Source organism: Hoplias malabaricus, chromosome 7, assembly GCF_029633855.1.
Source record: "Hoplias malabaricus isolate fHopMal1 chromosome 7, fHopMal1.hap1, whole genome shotgun sequence".
Taxonomy (NCBI): Eukaryota; Metazoa; Chordata; class Actinopteri; order Characiformes; family Erythrinidae; genus Hoplias; species Hoplias malabaricus.
In genome coordinates this window covers 14,755,284-14,767,711 of record NC_089806.1, presented here as the reverse complement: position 1 = coordinate 14,767,711, position 12,428 = coordinate 14,755,284, and the positions used below count along the sequence as shown (strand labels likewise).

Genomic DNA, 12,428 nt, shown 5'->3' with positions numbered 1-12,428 from the left:
TCCCTTATTATCTACAGTGGGACGTCACGGTGGTGCAGCAGGTAGTGTCGCAGTCACACAGCTCCAGGGACCTGGAGGTTGTGGGTTCGATTCCCGCTCCGGGTGACTGTCTGTGAGGAGTTGGTGTGTTCTCCCTGTGTCCGTGTGGGTTTCCTCCGGGTGACTGTCTGTGTGGAGTTGGTGTGTTCTCCCTGTGTCCGTGTGGGTTTCCTCCGGGTGCTCCGGTTTCCTCCCACAGTCCAAAAAACACATGCTGGTAGGTGGATTGGCGACTCACAAAGTGTCTGTAAATATGTGTGTGTGGTATGAGAAAAATCTAATTAAATCAGATTTTTGCATACCGTTTCTGCCACTTATTAAAGACGAAAACTGGCATTTTGTTGTGAAATGTTCTGTTCTAGGTGCGGTGGCGCAGCAGGTAGTGTCGCAGTTGCACAGCTCCAGGGACCTGGAGGTTGTGGGTTCAGGTCCCGCTCTGGGTGACTGTCTGAGAGGAGTTTGGTGTCCGGATGGGTTTCCTCTGGATCCTCCTGTTTCCTCCCACGGGCCAAAAACTCATGTTGGTAGGTGGATTGGTGACTCAAAGTATCCGTAGATGTGAGTGAATGTGTCACCCTGTGAAGGACTGGTGCCCCCTCCAGGGTGTATTCCCGCCTTGCACCCAATGATTCCACGTAGGCTCCGGACCCACCACGACCCTGAACTGGATAAGCGCTTACAGACAATGAATGAATGAATGATCTCCTGTACATAATATTATGAAAAGATTCAGGGAATCTGAATCTTGAAATCTTGGTGTAGACCAGGTCATCAGTGTCCATGTCATGGGTGACACAGGCTTCACTGATGTAGAGACATACTTTGCGATTTTAGAGAGTCATACCACCATTACAGTGACAGACTTTTGGAAGTAAAATCTGGCCTCATTCTACACATTACTATAGTGTGGCTTTATAGAGATTGTATGTGTGCTAGAATGGCCTGCCTAAACTCAAGATCTCCTATTAAAAATTTAAATTGCATAATGAAGAGGAGAATCAAACAGCGATGAAGCAGCTAAAGTCTTGTATCAAGTTAAACAAGCAAACAAACAAAAAATCCACATGCATATGCATCCTCAATTCCATCAATTCCCAAATAATTAAAAAGTATAATTAAAATGAAAGGTGGTATCTACAGGCCTATTTCCAAATTCTGGGAATGTTATTTTAAGCACAAATTTAAAACTTGTTTACATTTAGAAAATACATTCAAGTTGGTCAGTTAACATTCTTTATTAATGGTTACATCTGCTTTAGTATATTAAGCTCCGGACAACATATTATTTGTTTGCAAACAGAGCCGTACATTTATTAAGAAAGATGTTGGTAAGTCTGTATCAAAACTGAACAGTCAAAGCCACAGTGAAATAGAATTCAACAGGATCATCATGCTGCTTTTCATCGCTACATCCTGTTAGTGTCCCTTGTTACTATGACAACATGTGTTTGGGATCCCCAAGAAAAAGTCACTGAGTCTCATTTATGTACACAGTAATTTGTTTATAGATTATGATTATACGTTTGTAGGTCTGGGATGTATTTAAAATGTGGCGATCCATTTTTATGTAACATTTCAGCACTGATCTTGGCATATTTTGCTTATTAACTCTAATTGATGTCTTTTGTTTCTTTGTTTTCACTGACACTGTAGCTTTTACACAGTGTCACATTATGATTGTCAATTTATTGTAAAGAGCTTACCACACTTTCATAGTCTCTAGAGTAAACAGAGAAAATCAAATTTGGCAACAAATCTCTCGTCTTTCTCTCTGTCTAGGAATATACAAAGCTCTGAAGTGGAGGGAGGGAGTGTCAGCTCTTTGTCTGCAGACACTGTTCCCTCCAGTTACAGACAAAATCATAGTCGCCCATCAAGGTGGGGGGCAACCGGTATACAGCCTTTCCCCTCAAACAGCAAAAGCCCAAAGTCACTACACACTTACACCTTGCCAGTCTTATGAATAGAACACAATAACAGAGCCCAGTGTGTCTGAATAAAACAAGAGCCACACAAAGGGGGATTTTAAGGGTTAACACAGCTACAACAAAGAGGCGCAGCCCACTGGAAGGCTCCGCCCCTTTCAGGGACTCTTTAAGAGAAAGCTGTTTACAAAGCTCGAGCTGAGGGGTCTTTGAGTTCATCGCTGCTTCGCTTCCCTTTTTTTCTTTTTCTTTTTTTGTCCACTGACTGAAATCAAATGCGACTGTCATAAAGGTGCAGCCTCACACTGCTGCCTCATTTAACCGCCTGTCTTCTATTCAGGTGTTCATCTTCCGTCACTTAACTGAAGAATAACCGTGGGAAATGTCTATTTTGATTGACAGCTGTATGAATATTGAATATTAAGCAACGTTTCCGAAACAACGTTTGCATGTAAAAAGTCTTATGCAAAACGTTGGTTAATTCTGGTGTAATTACATGTTTTCTAAGGGCAGAAATCGTCCACCACATGTATGCACAATTTCTGCATTTATTTATTTTTGATTATAAAAAAAATAAACAAAAATAAATGAGAGAAAAATAACTAACTGAATTACTGCAGAACGTGTTAATATTATATTTGGGCAATTTATATATTGCATTTTTCCAATATAATAATCTCAGCAAATAAACAGACAGGTTCGCACACTACTGTTTCTGATTTTACTTGTCTTTAAATAAATATATGCAGCCTCCAACTTTCATTTCCCTCAAACATTTCCTCTTTATTACCTTTATCCTGACGTAGACTGATTTTTTTAGGAGTGTGTAATTACTGTTTTCATCAACAGCGCTATCAGTAACTCCCTCCGCATTGTTTTCCGTGCAGACCGTCTTCCTTTGTCACGGAGAGGACATGAACGCCCCTCATGAGAACCAAGGACTGAAAGCCGCCTTTAATTAAGCCTCGTATTCGTATAAAATATTTTTTTAACATTCAGACCGGTTTATTTGTATTGTGGTCAGCGCGCGCGTCTGGCGGAGTGTCTCACGGCAGCGCGCGTTCGCCGCCGCGACCTTTCCCCCAGTTCTCGAGCGCCGAGTTCATCGGGTTTACACTGACACCGCTGACTCCTCGGCCACGCCCCCCAACAGCCACGCACCCCGCCTCGGCCAATCAGGATGCGATCACGTACTGATCACGCGCTGCCTGCGCGCCTATTGGCCGATCACTGCTACACCTTTGTTTCTGATTGGCTGCATGTTACCACCCGCCAGTCTGCTCTGAATTTTGTTTCTGTTTTATTTTTTTCCCTCTTCTGCTTCTCCGCTCCTGATTCACTCAGCTGAGGCTGGACCTGGCTGTGAAAAAAGAGTGGCTACACTTATGAGCTCAAGATCCGCTCGGCGGTCGCGTCGCTTCTTTGCCGTCGTTGTTGTGTCCTGACTCCGCTGTTTTTGTTCTTCTTTCGCTCACACATGCCCACTGTCGCTCCAGACTCCGGTCAGGTAAGTTCACCCGTGTGTCTTTTCCAGACTGCCACTGTTTCTTTGCCACTTTGCGTGATTTGCGCAGTGACCCACTAATGATCGTTTGAAGCATCCGGGTGCTGCAAAGTTAGACAGCTTTGTTACGGTGCATGTTGTAGATGATTGTGGTTCGTTGTCATGAACTGATGTGTTTCTTAAGCCCTTGTTTGCCTAACTCGTTTATCATAACACGGTCGTGTTTCAGTGTTGCCCTCTTGATATATACAAGAAGTTGCCTTTACACGATGAAAGGTGTCAAACAGTAAAAATAGTCCACTTTGTTTAACACATGTATATGCTTTCCATCGCAGTTATTATTTTGAAGTTTTTACTTTTTGTGAACTAGACTCTTCATATGTACTTCCCCACACAGAGAAGTGCATGCAGAAAAACATTTGCCGCAATGAATGTTGTGCATCATGCCCTTTAGGGTGAAGGGCTGCAGTGCTACTCGAGACCTTTGCAGCAAGTTCAGTTCTGTTACTCCTGTGTGGTGTTCTTGTTTTAATGTCATGCCGTTTATAAACGCACAGTTTATTCTTGTAAGTCGTAGCCTGCGGATGAGGGAGCTGCAACCTCAATAACTACAACAACATATTCTGACACCTCTGACAGTGTGGGTCCCTCTGAAAATAGAATAACATGGCTCTAGCTTTTGGCCCCTTGTGAAGTCTTCCTACAAACAGAGGTGTAGCCTGAATTTAGTACTTCCTCATGTGGGTTCCCGCCCTTGCTGCAGATTTTTTTTACATGGTAAACTCACATAGCGTTTTGGTTTGGGGCACGTCACTCTAAAGTCTATTTTTGGAGATGGGAGGTTCCCAGCTCTAGAGTTTAGTGTTAGTGTTGAGGGCTGGGTGTAGCAACTAAACAGCACTGGGGCCCATTCTCTCTCTCTCTCTCTCTCTCTCTCTCTCTCTCTCATTTCTTCATCTCATTACTCACTCATGGAACTCTACACACTAAAATAAAGGTTATTGGCTTAGACATATGTTTCTAAGCGTTTTCAACTTCATCCAGCCACTGAAATGTTAGGAGATCTCAAAAAGAGATTATTCTTCTGTAATGATGGGTAATATGGTTACATGACATGTAATGCATCACAGCATTGATTTCCAGAATATTGGCATATTACAAAAAATATACAACTATTTTTGTCACAGAAAACTATGCTATTAATAATTTCAAATTTATTGACAATTCAACAATAGAGCACTGCATATATAAGCTATTCTTGCAATAAATCTGCCTTTTTAGTGCTGACAATATCCTTATTATAACAAAAATAACATATTGTTATGTAATTCTATGAGTTTTATTATAGTTACACAAAAATATTGCCCATCCTATTGTTCTATAACATGATTTACAAGAACCTTATATTTTTAACATTGTATAGGCAGTCTTTAAATGACACAATACTGTATACAGTAACTGAGGAAAGAATTTGAGATCTGAAGTATAGTACATAATATTAGTGTCTTGGAAAGTTGCCAGCCTTGTATGTGACAACAACTAATTTGGAAACACAAGTGCAACTTGAAAACTGAATTACATTAAATCTTTTGTTTTGTCTTCACATTTGCTGAGGTTAACAAAGCTGTATTGTGATGGTCAGTAGTTATTGAGAGGTCTATACAGTGCATTAACATCCCAAGCTAATCTGTATTGCTCTGTTGCAGACCAGTCTGATGGACATCTGTGAAGTGATAATGGAGAGGAACAGGCATGACAGTGAGAAGTCCTGCTTCACCACACTGCAGTATCATGACCTTGAGGCCGCTGAGGCTCTTGTGTATATGAGCGCCTTGGTCGAGAGGTCACCCAAACCTCGCCCTCTGACGCCCACCTCCGATTCCTGCGACTCGCTCAGTCTGCTCCAAGAAAATTTGGAAAACCCCAAAGACCTGGTGTCCCTCTCTTCTCTAGTAAGTTTCTAAAAATGAAAAGTGCTTTGTTAACGTTATTGTTAGGGTCATTATTGTCAAATTGTCAATGAGTGTTACAAGAGATATTCATGTTGAACATACAAGAGAAGTGAATATTTTGTGTATGCCTGTTTTTGTAAAACTAATGTTTGTTGTTGTTGTTTTTATATATTTATTTATATATTTTTTATTTTTATTTTTTTACACATTAGTGCATGACCCCACCACAAAGCCCCAGCTTTGCTGAGACCTCTACAACTTCTGCTGTCATCACCACCATGCCTGCTTTGGCTGGTTTGGGCCTCAAACCAAGTGTCACACGGCCCAGAATGTGCCCTGTATTGACCAACACAGCAGCAACACACAGAACCCTGCAGACTAGCAGTACCACATTCCTGCCAAACAATCTTCCACCATCATCCTCTGAGCCAGCTGCACCATGCAGGGCCATGGCCACCAGTGTCATAAGGCACACTGCAGATACATCTCTCGAACATCACATTCCATCCCTTATCACAGTGCAGGAGAAACCAGGGTTGTCAGAGGGGCCTGTCCAGCTGTCTGACACTAATGCCCACGTCACCATACTGACTGAAGTTCAGACATGTAGTAGTCCATGTACTTCTACCGAAGGGGAAAGAACCATCCCCTCACTCAATTCCTCAAGCTCCTCAACCCCTTTGCCACAAACCTCCCACCCCATGCCACAGTCTCCCATTGCCAGCTCTCCAGTTCTCTGCCAGGTGTTTCCAGTGAATGGACAGACTGGCATCATCTCTGCAATCGTTCAGACCCATGTTCAGATGCAGGCTACTGGGCAAAAGCCCATCCTTCCTCAGTCATCTTCTTTTTCCCAGCCACTTCTAGTGGGCTCTCCTGTGGCTCAAGGTACTGTGATGTTTGTAGTTCCTCAGTCCCAGGCCCCACAGTGCCAGCAGAATGTCGTAACTGTTGGCAACACTAAACTCCTGCCCCTGGCCCCTGCTCCAGTGTACATGCCCCCAGGTCAGAGTGGAGGGACTGCACAGACTGATTTCTCCCGCAGGCGGAACTATGTCTGCAGCTTCCCAGGATGTAAGAAGACCTACTTCAAGAGTTCTCACCTAAAAGCCCATCTGAGAACCCACACAGGTTGGTGTTTATTCAACACTGAACAGAGAGTGCGGTAGACCTTCAAAATATGAATGAAAGCTTTAAGTTGCTTCATTTTTGAAACTTTTACATCTAAAATGTGAATACTGCCTTCTATTATTTTACATTATTTATCAATAACAAACAAAAGCATAGTCTAAATTTCTAAAGAAGGGGGCACAGTGGCACAACACATAGAGTTGCTGTCACACAAATCCAGTTTCCCATAGTCCAAAAACACATGCTGGTATGTGGATTGGCTATAAAAAATTTGTTTATAGGTGTGAGTGACTCTACGATGCCCTGTGATAGACTGGTGTCCCATCTAGTGTGTGTTCACTAGAATCACTGGGCAGGATCTGGACCTGCCTGGACATAAATCTGAATGGGATAAAGCAGTTATATAATATTAATGAATGAATTTCTAAGGAGGAATGTTGAAGAACTGGTTGAGAATAAAGGAATGATTAATGGAGGTTATTACATTTATCATTATATGTTATGTTACATTTATATATGTTGTTCTGATTATGATACTGACTCTTATTCTTTTCAGGTGAGAAGCCATTCAGTTGCCACTGGGAAGGCTGTGACAAAAAATTTGCACGCTCTGATGAACTTTCCAGACACCGCCGCACTCACACAGGCGAAAAGAAGTTTGTGTGTCCAGTGTGCGACAGACGCTTTATGAGAAGTGACCATTTGACCAAGCATGCTCGCCGTCACATGACCACCAAACGGTCTGCTACATGGCCTACCGAAGTCCGTGAGCTCAACAAAATGGCCTCCTCCCAGGCCCCATCAACACAGTCTTCTCTGGCCCTCAGTGTACTTTTACCTGCCTCAAACTAGGCCAATCCTCAGGCCACTCCGTCACCTCAGGACAATATCCCACTGACCATTTCACAGGGGAACACAGAAAACCAAGGCTGCTACACATCCATGTACAAAATAAACTGACCTTGCACTGGATTTTTTTTTCTATCATGGTCATTTATAAGAAATTATTGTTTACTTTTGTATAAGTTATGTCTCCCAAAATGTATGCACTTCCGTTGCCAAAGTTTTTGTGTCAGTTCATATTACGTATTGTACGCCATTGTATATTTGTACATAAATGTAACTATCTATATGAATGTAATGTGTATTCAAACGATGCATTTATTGACGATATATGAATAAATGTTAAGTTTCTGTAAAGTGAACAGTATTCCTACCTGTGATACTACCTATCTTGATTTGAATATAATTTAATAATGAACATTTCATTTCAAGAATCAAATAAACCATCATGTTTATGTTGAAGTCTGTTTCCTTTTGGAAGTGCCAATGGTATTTTGGAAGCTTGAAACCAGAGGGGCCAATGTGACATTTGACACAATTGACATAGAGCAAAATATTTGTACACAGCCATGTTTAAGTCACGTTTTAAACATTATTAAAATTCGTCCTTAGCATTTATAATATTTTGGCTTTTTATATAAATTTCCTTTATTTTTTAATTTTTTTTTTTGCTGAAATGTTCAGTTATGCCCCTCTGGTTCCAAGCCCTGTGTCTGTTATTTAACAGTATAAAGGCATTGACAGTGAAACAAAGAGGCCTTGCCTCAAAATATATATGTGCAATTTTATGTAAATTTATAAATATATGTGTAATTATTGCGATATAATAAACCATTCCAAGTCGTACTTAGCCTTCAAAATATTTATTATTAAATATGTTATCAAAGGCATCCGAAGACTGGTCAAAGGAAGCTAAACAATGAGTTCATTATGCAAGCCCTACATTGAGGTTTTTCTGGATACAGTTACACAACAGTCTCCCCATAACACCCAGTAACAAACTCCGTCCAATCACAGCGCATCGCTGTGGAGCGGTTAGGGGGCGCGACCAATCACGACCAACGTTGGACTGTGGTGGCTTTGCTGATTGGTTGAGATTGAACCCGCCCAAATGCCTTACTGACCGATATTCTCAAACGGAGAAAAAGCAAAATTTAATTTTGAGACGACACCGTCAGAGAGTGAAAGGGGCCCTAATTTTTTGCTATTTATACACAGCAAATCCATGTAAAATGAAATGTTCTTAATGTGAATAAACGAAAAATTAAAGCAATTAATTAAATAGCAAGGCACAAGATCGGAAAAAATATACAAACCCCAATGCGCACTAAGACCAAGGAAACGACGGTGAAGCAACTTACGGCGCCTATCCATGAAAATTATATTTCAGTGTACCTTTCGTCAACAGCAACACACGGGGGAACATGTAAACAACATTCAATGCTTTTCAAACACTACAGTTAAATAAAAACATCGGACCCAAACCGTGGTAAACAAAACACTCCTAGCGCAAACACGTTAAAGAAACCGTATAAATATATTTATTCACCCCAACTCGGCAGGCGACTTGTAGTCGTGTAGACCCGTTTGTTGGAGGTGAGCTGTTTTCAGATTTCTTAAAACTAACTTGCGCATGTGCCAATCAAACCAAGTGTTAAGTTTGTTTAAAAACACAGGCCACTAAACTCCCTCGATTTCATTACTACAGCCTTATTATCAAGCTAAAATAATACATTATGTGTAATTCCAGTATACACAAAATATCAAGTAGCGTCTTACGTCATAGAGGGGGAAAAAATCATAAAAACAAGAACTACGGCTACGGTCATTACGGGGGTTTGAATTGTTAGTGAAATGCGACCTCTGCTGGTTATTCAGTGCTCCGACCTCTCATTATCAGGGACTAAGTTGTGTAGGATGAAATTGTGTTACATTTGGTCAGTATGTGCCTGTGACACCTGCGAGCCTATCTTGAGTTTACAGCCACAGTTTACTTCACTTCAGAATATTTTATAATGGTATGAGACAGTCAAAAAAAAAAGGGCTAACAAACTCTATTTCCAGAAAAGCGGATTATTTCTTAAATGCAATAAAAAATTATTTTTATTTGTCAGTTCTAGTAAAGGTTCATGTAACTGACACAAATACAAAGAAAGATTTTCACAGTCAATTTTGTATAAGTGAGTGTATAAAGGATCATCAACTAAAGTCTGTCTCTAAACTAAACTAAGTCTCTCTTGCTCTCGTGGGAGGCGGTCGCATTTTCACCCTCTCCGCTCCTTATCTCTCCTGCTCGCTTCTCTGGTCTTGTCTTGTCTACCCCGGGTCTCTCTAACGCCGCTCTTCGAATTACAATTTTGAAATGGAATTGATCAGCTGGTCTCTCAACGCTATTGACACCATCTTCTCAAGAAGAAGTTTGGGCACGGGGGAGCCCTCCTGTCCTGATGGAACGACGCTGGCTGGATATGCCATGGATATGGGAGAAGTGGCGCGTGGTGTGTCTGGCGCCTCTCTCCATTGAGGACATCGAAGATGTATACCTATTTGGATTTATGATCGTGGGATTTCTGCTGATTGGATTAGGTGGTGCCCTGGTCTATCGGAAAATTAGAAGAGTTGAGTCAGTTGTAAACAGCCCAAAGAAACTGACCAACATTATTGATGGGATGGGCAGAGCCGTTGGCGCACAGACTGGGACTGTGAGTAGAAGCTTGGATTCCATCAAGGAGCAACTAACGGCTTTGAACGCCAAGATTGATCGTCTGGAAGACCAGTGAAAAATTGGAACTTTGAATCAGAGGGACTATAGCAAAAAATTCAGCTAACATCTCTGATTCTAACAAGCTGAACTTTATCTGTTTTGGCTGCCCCTGCTATCAGTGGCCTTGGCTGCTGATAGTCTCAACTCCTCCAGAAGGAACGGTCGTCATGGAGATCTGCTGCACCTCCCTTGTCTGAGCTGGGGCTCAAGGACACGTGACCGCTACTACATCTGGACATTTTCACGAACTGAACCTGGTCCCCTCCCTTCCCCGTTGAACACGCCTCCTACTGCTTTTTGTCTACGTCACTGAAACTACTTGTGTGTATTGCTTTGTGTGCTAAAGGTGTTGTTTTTTTTCAAGATCACACACTGTGCTTCTTAGGCACAGTCTGGGACCTTCATTTTTTTTACCACCACTTCCCCAATGTTAATCTAGATGTTTCTTCTAACTATACGATGGCGCGGGTAACCTGCTGCGGTCGCGTCTGTTGCACTCACCTAACCCCTGTTTATGTGAGTGTACAGACGGAAGCTAATTTCGCTGCAATGTTGTACTTGTATAACTTTGTATGTGACAATAAAGATCTATCTATCTATCCATCTATCTATCTAAAACCACAGTGTTTGCAGAAAGAATAGCTCACTTTGTGCCAAATTTTGATATTTCATACAATTCAAAAATTATATTTGTTAATGAAATTTAAGAATATTAATAAATATAGCATCAGTAATCTATGGGAGCATCTTTGTTGTTTCTAAGCAGCATGGTGAATGCTATAGTTATTGAGCTTTTCTTTTTATTATTAATTTGTATCATATAAAATCTTCGCCAAATCAACCTTCAGAGTTGCAGCTTGGAGTTCTGCACTGTGGGGCAGTATCTTAATATTTTCTGTACTAGCCTTCCTGTTAAGGATAATACAGGGCATATACTGTACAGTATTAGTGTGTAGTCCACAATTAGTATGCAGCTGCAAAGACTCAGTATTTCAGAAATCTGTTGTAACTTAACCTGCTGCAGCATAAAGAAATGCAACCTGAATTTCTGCTGTGCAAGGAGAAACCATACATCAGTTCTACGCAGGAACAGCACGACTTCTATGTGGTCAAGCTCATCTCATGGTAAAAAAAAAATGTGGAAAGGTGTGTTGTGGTCAGATGAGTCCACATTTCAGCTTGTTTTTGGGAGAACAACTATGATATTCCCTGTACCACAGATGAAAGGGACCAGTTAGAACGTGAAGTCCAGATTTGTCTCTTATGGAGCATCATGAAGAGCCAGATAATGGTGATCAGCGACTGTTTAAGTCTTATCATGCAAGAATGGGCTAAAAATGAACTTAGAGTTGTGAAAATTTTTTATCCTAATTACCCAAACAATTTGGGAGTGTTTTGTAGACATTAAAGTGTAAATGTGTTCATATTTTAAAACTGTAGTCAGGTTGATCACTGAAACATTTTACAAGCGTTTGTGTGTAGTTCTGTCAATTAATCAAATATATATGAGAATTAACAAATTACAGGTTGTTGTTTTTATTACATTTTACAAAAAATCAGGGTTTGTGAATTTGAGGCACTAACATAACACAGAGGGCTGGTTAAATTGTTTTATAATAAGCCCTGCTCCACAGTTGCCAGTTTGACCTCAGCTTTATTTAATTTACTCTGTTTTTGTGCTCCGTATATTAGCATGCAGGATTTGGCTGGCAACTGCTATGTATGACATTTACTTGGTGCTGTGTGTTGGTAAATATTTAACAGTGTCTCGTGTTAAATCCTGTTGCTAAGCACCTGCTCCAATATAACTGGAAGGTATTTTTTTATTTTAGATTCTGTCTCTTTTTAAAGCACGTTTTTAGTAATTTCTAAAAATTCTGAAGCTGAATATCTGAATTGAAATGTTTTTTTTTTTAAATATAAATTTGTTGATTTATCTGGTTTTGTACCGAAATCAGTGGCTTCTCAGCTTTTTTCCGCTTTAATCCTCCTGCCAGTAGAGGGCCGTACCCTTGGTTTTGAGCTTCTCTTGTTTGTGTCGGTGGACTGCTGAATATTGTTGGTCTCTAAAGTGTAGTAGCAGAGGAAAAAAACCAAAAGGAAAACACTATTAAACGGATTTGTGGATAATTGCTACTCGGTCATCAGTTTCAATAAGTGACTTTATCTTCAGTGTTGTGTAAATCTGCCCGCAGTGCTGTGTGTAATTCCTCAAACAAGGGCTTTACGTTTAGTCTAATGTTAGTTTACGCGGGATTTATCTGTGGAGG

General features: G+C 40.9%; 1 protein-coding gene across 1 annotated transcript; it reads left to right on the top strand.

Annotated features, from left to right (window-relative positions):
* Positions 1-3,309: 3,309 nt before the first annotated feature.
* Positions 3,310-8,118, top strand: klf11a (Kruppel like factor 11a). The gene is made up of 4 exons (XM_066677111.1): positions 3,310-3,471; positions 5,175-5,420; positions 5,633-6,551; positions 7,108-8,118. The coding sequence occupies exons 1-4, from the start codon at positions 3,442-3,444 to the stop codon at positions 7,401-7,403; spliced, it is 1,491 nt and encodes a 496-aa protein (XP_066533208.1). The 5' UTR covers positions 3,310-3,441; the 3' UTR covers positions 7,404-8,118.
* Positions 8,119-12,428: the final 4,310 nt, after the last annotated feature.

Bases quoted from the DNA above. Each gene is read 5' to 3' on its own strand.
- klf11a (XM_066677111.1), top strand. From the start codon at position 3,442: ATGCCCACTGTCGCTCCAGACTCCGGTCAG. The intron at 3,472-5,174 runs GTAAGTTCACCC...GCTCTGTTGCAG, and splicing joins TCGCTCCAGACTCCGGTCAG to ACCAGTCTGATGGACATCTG. The intron at 5,421-5,632 runs GTAAGTTTCTAA...TTTACACATTAG, and splicing joins TGGTGTCCCTCTCTTCTCTA to TGCATGACCCCACCACAAAG.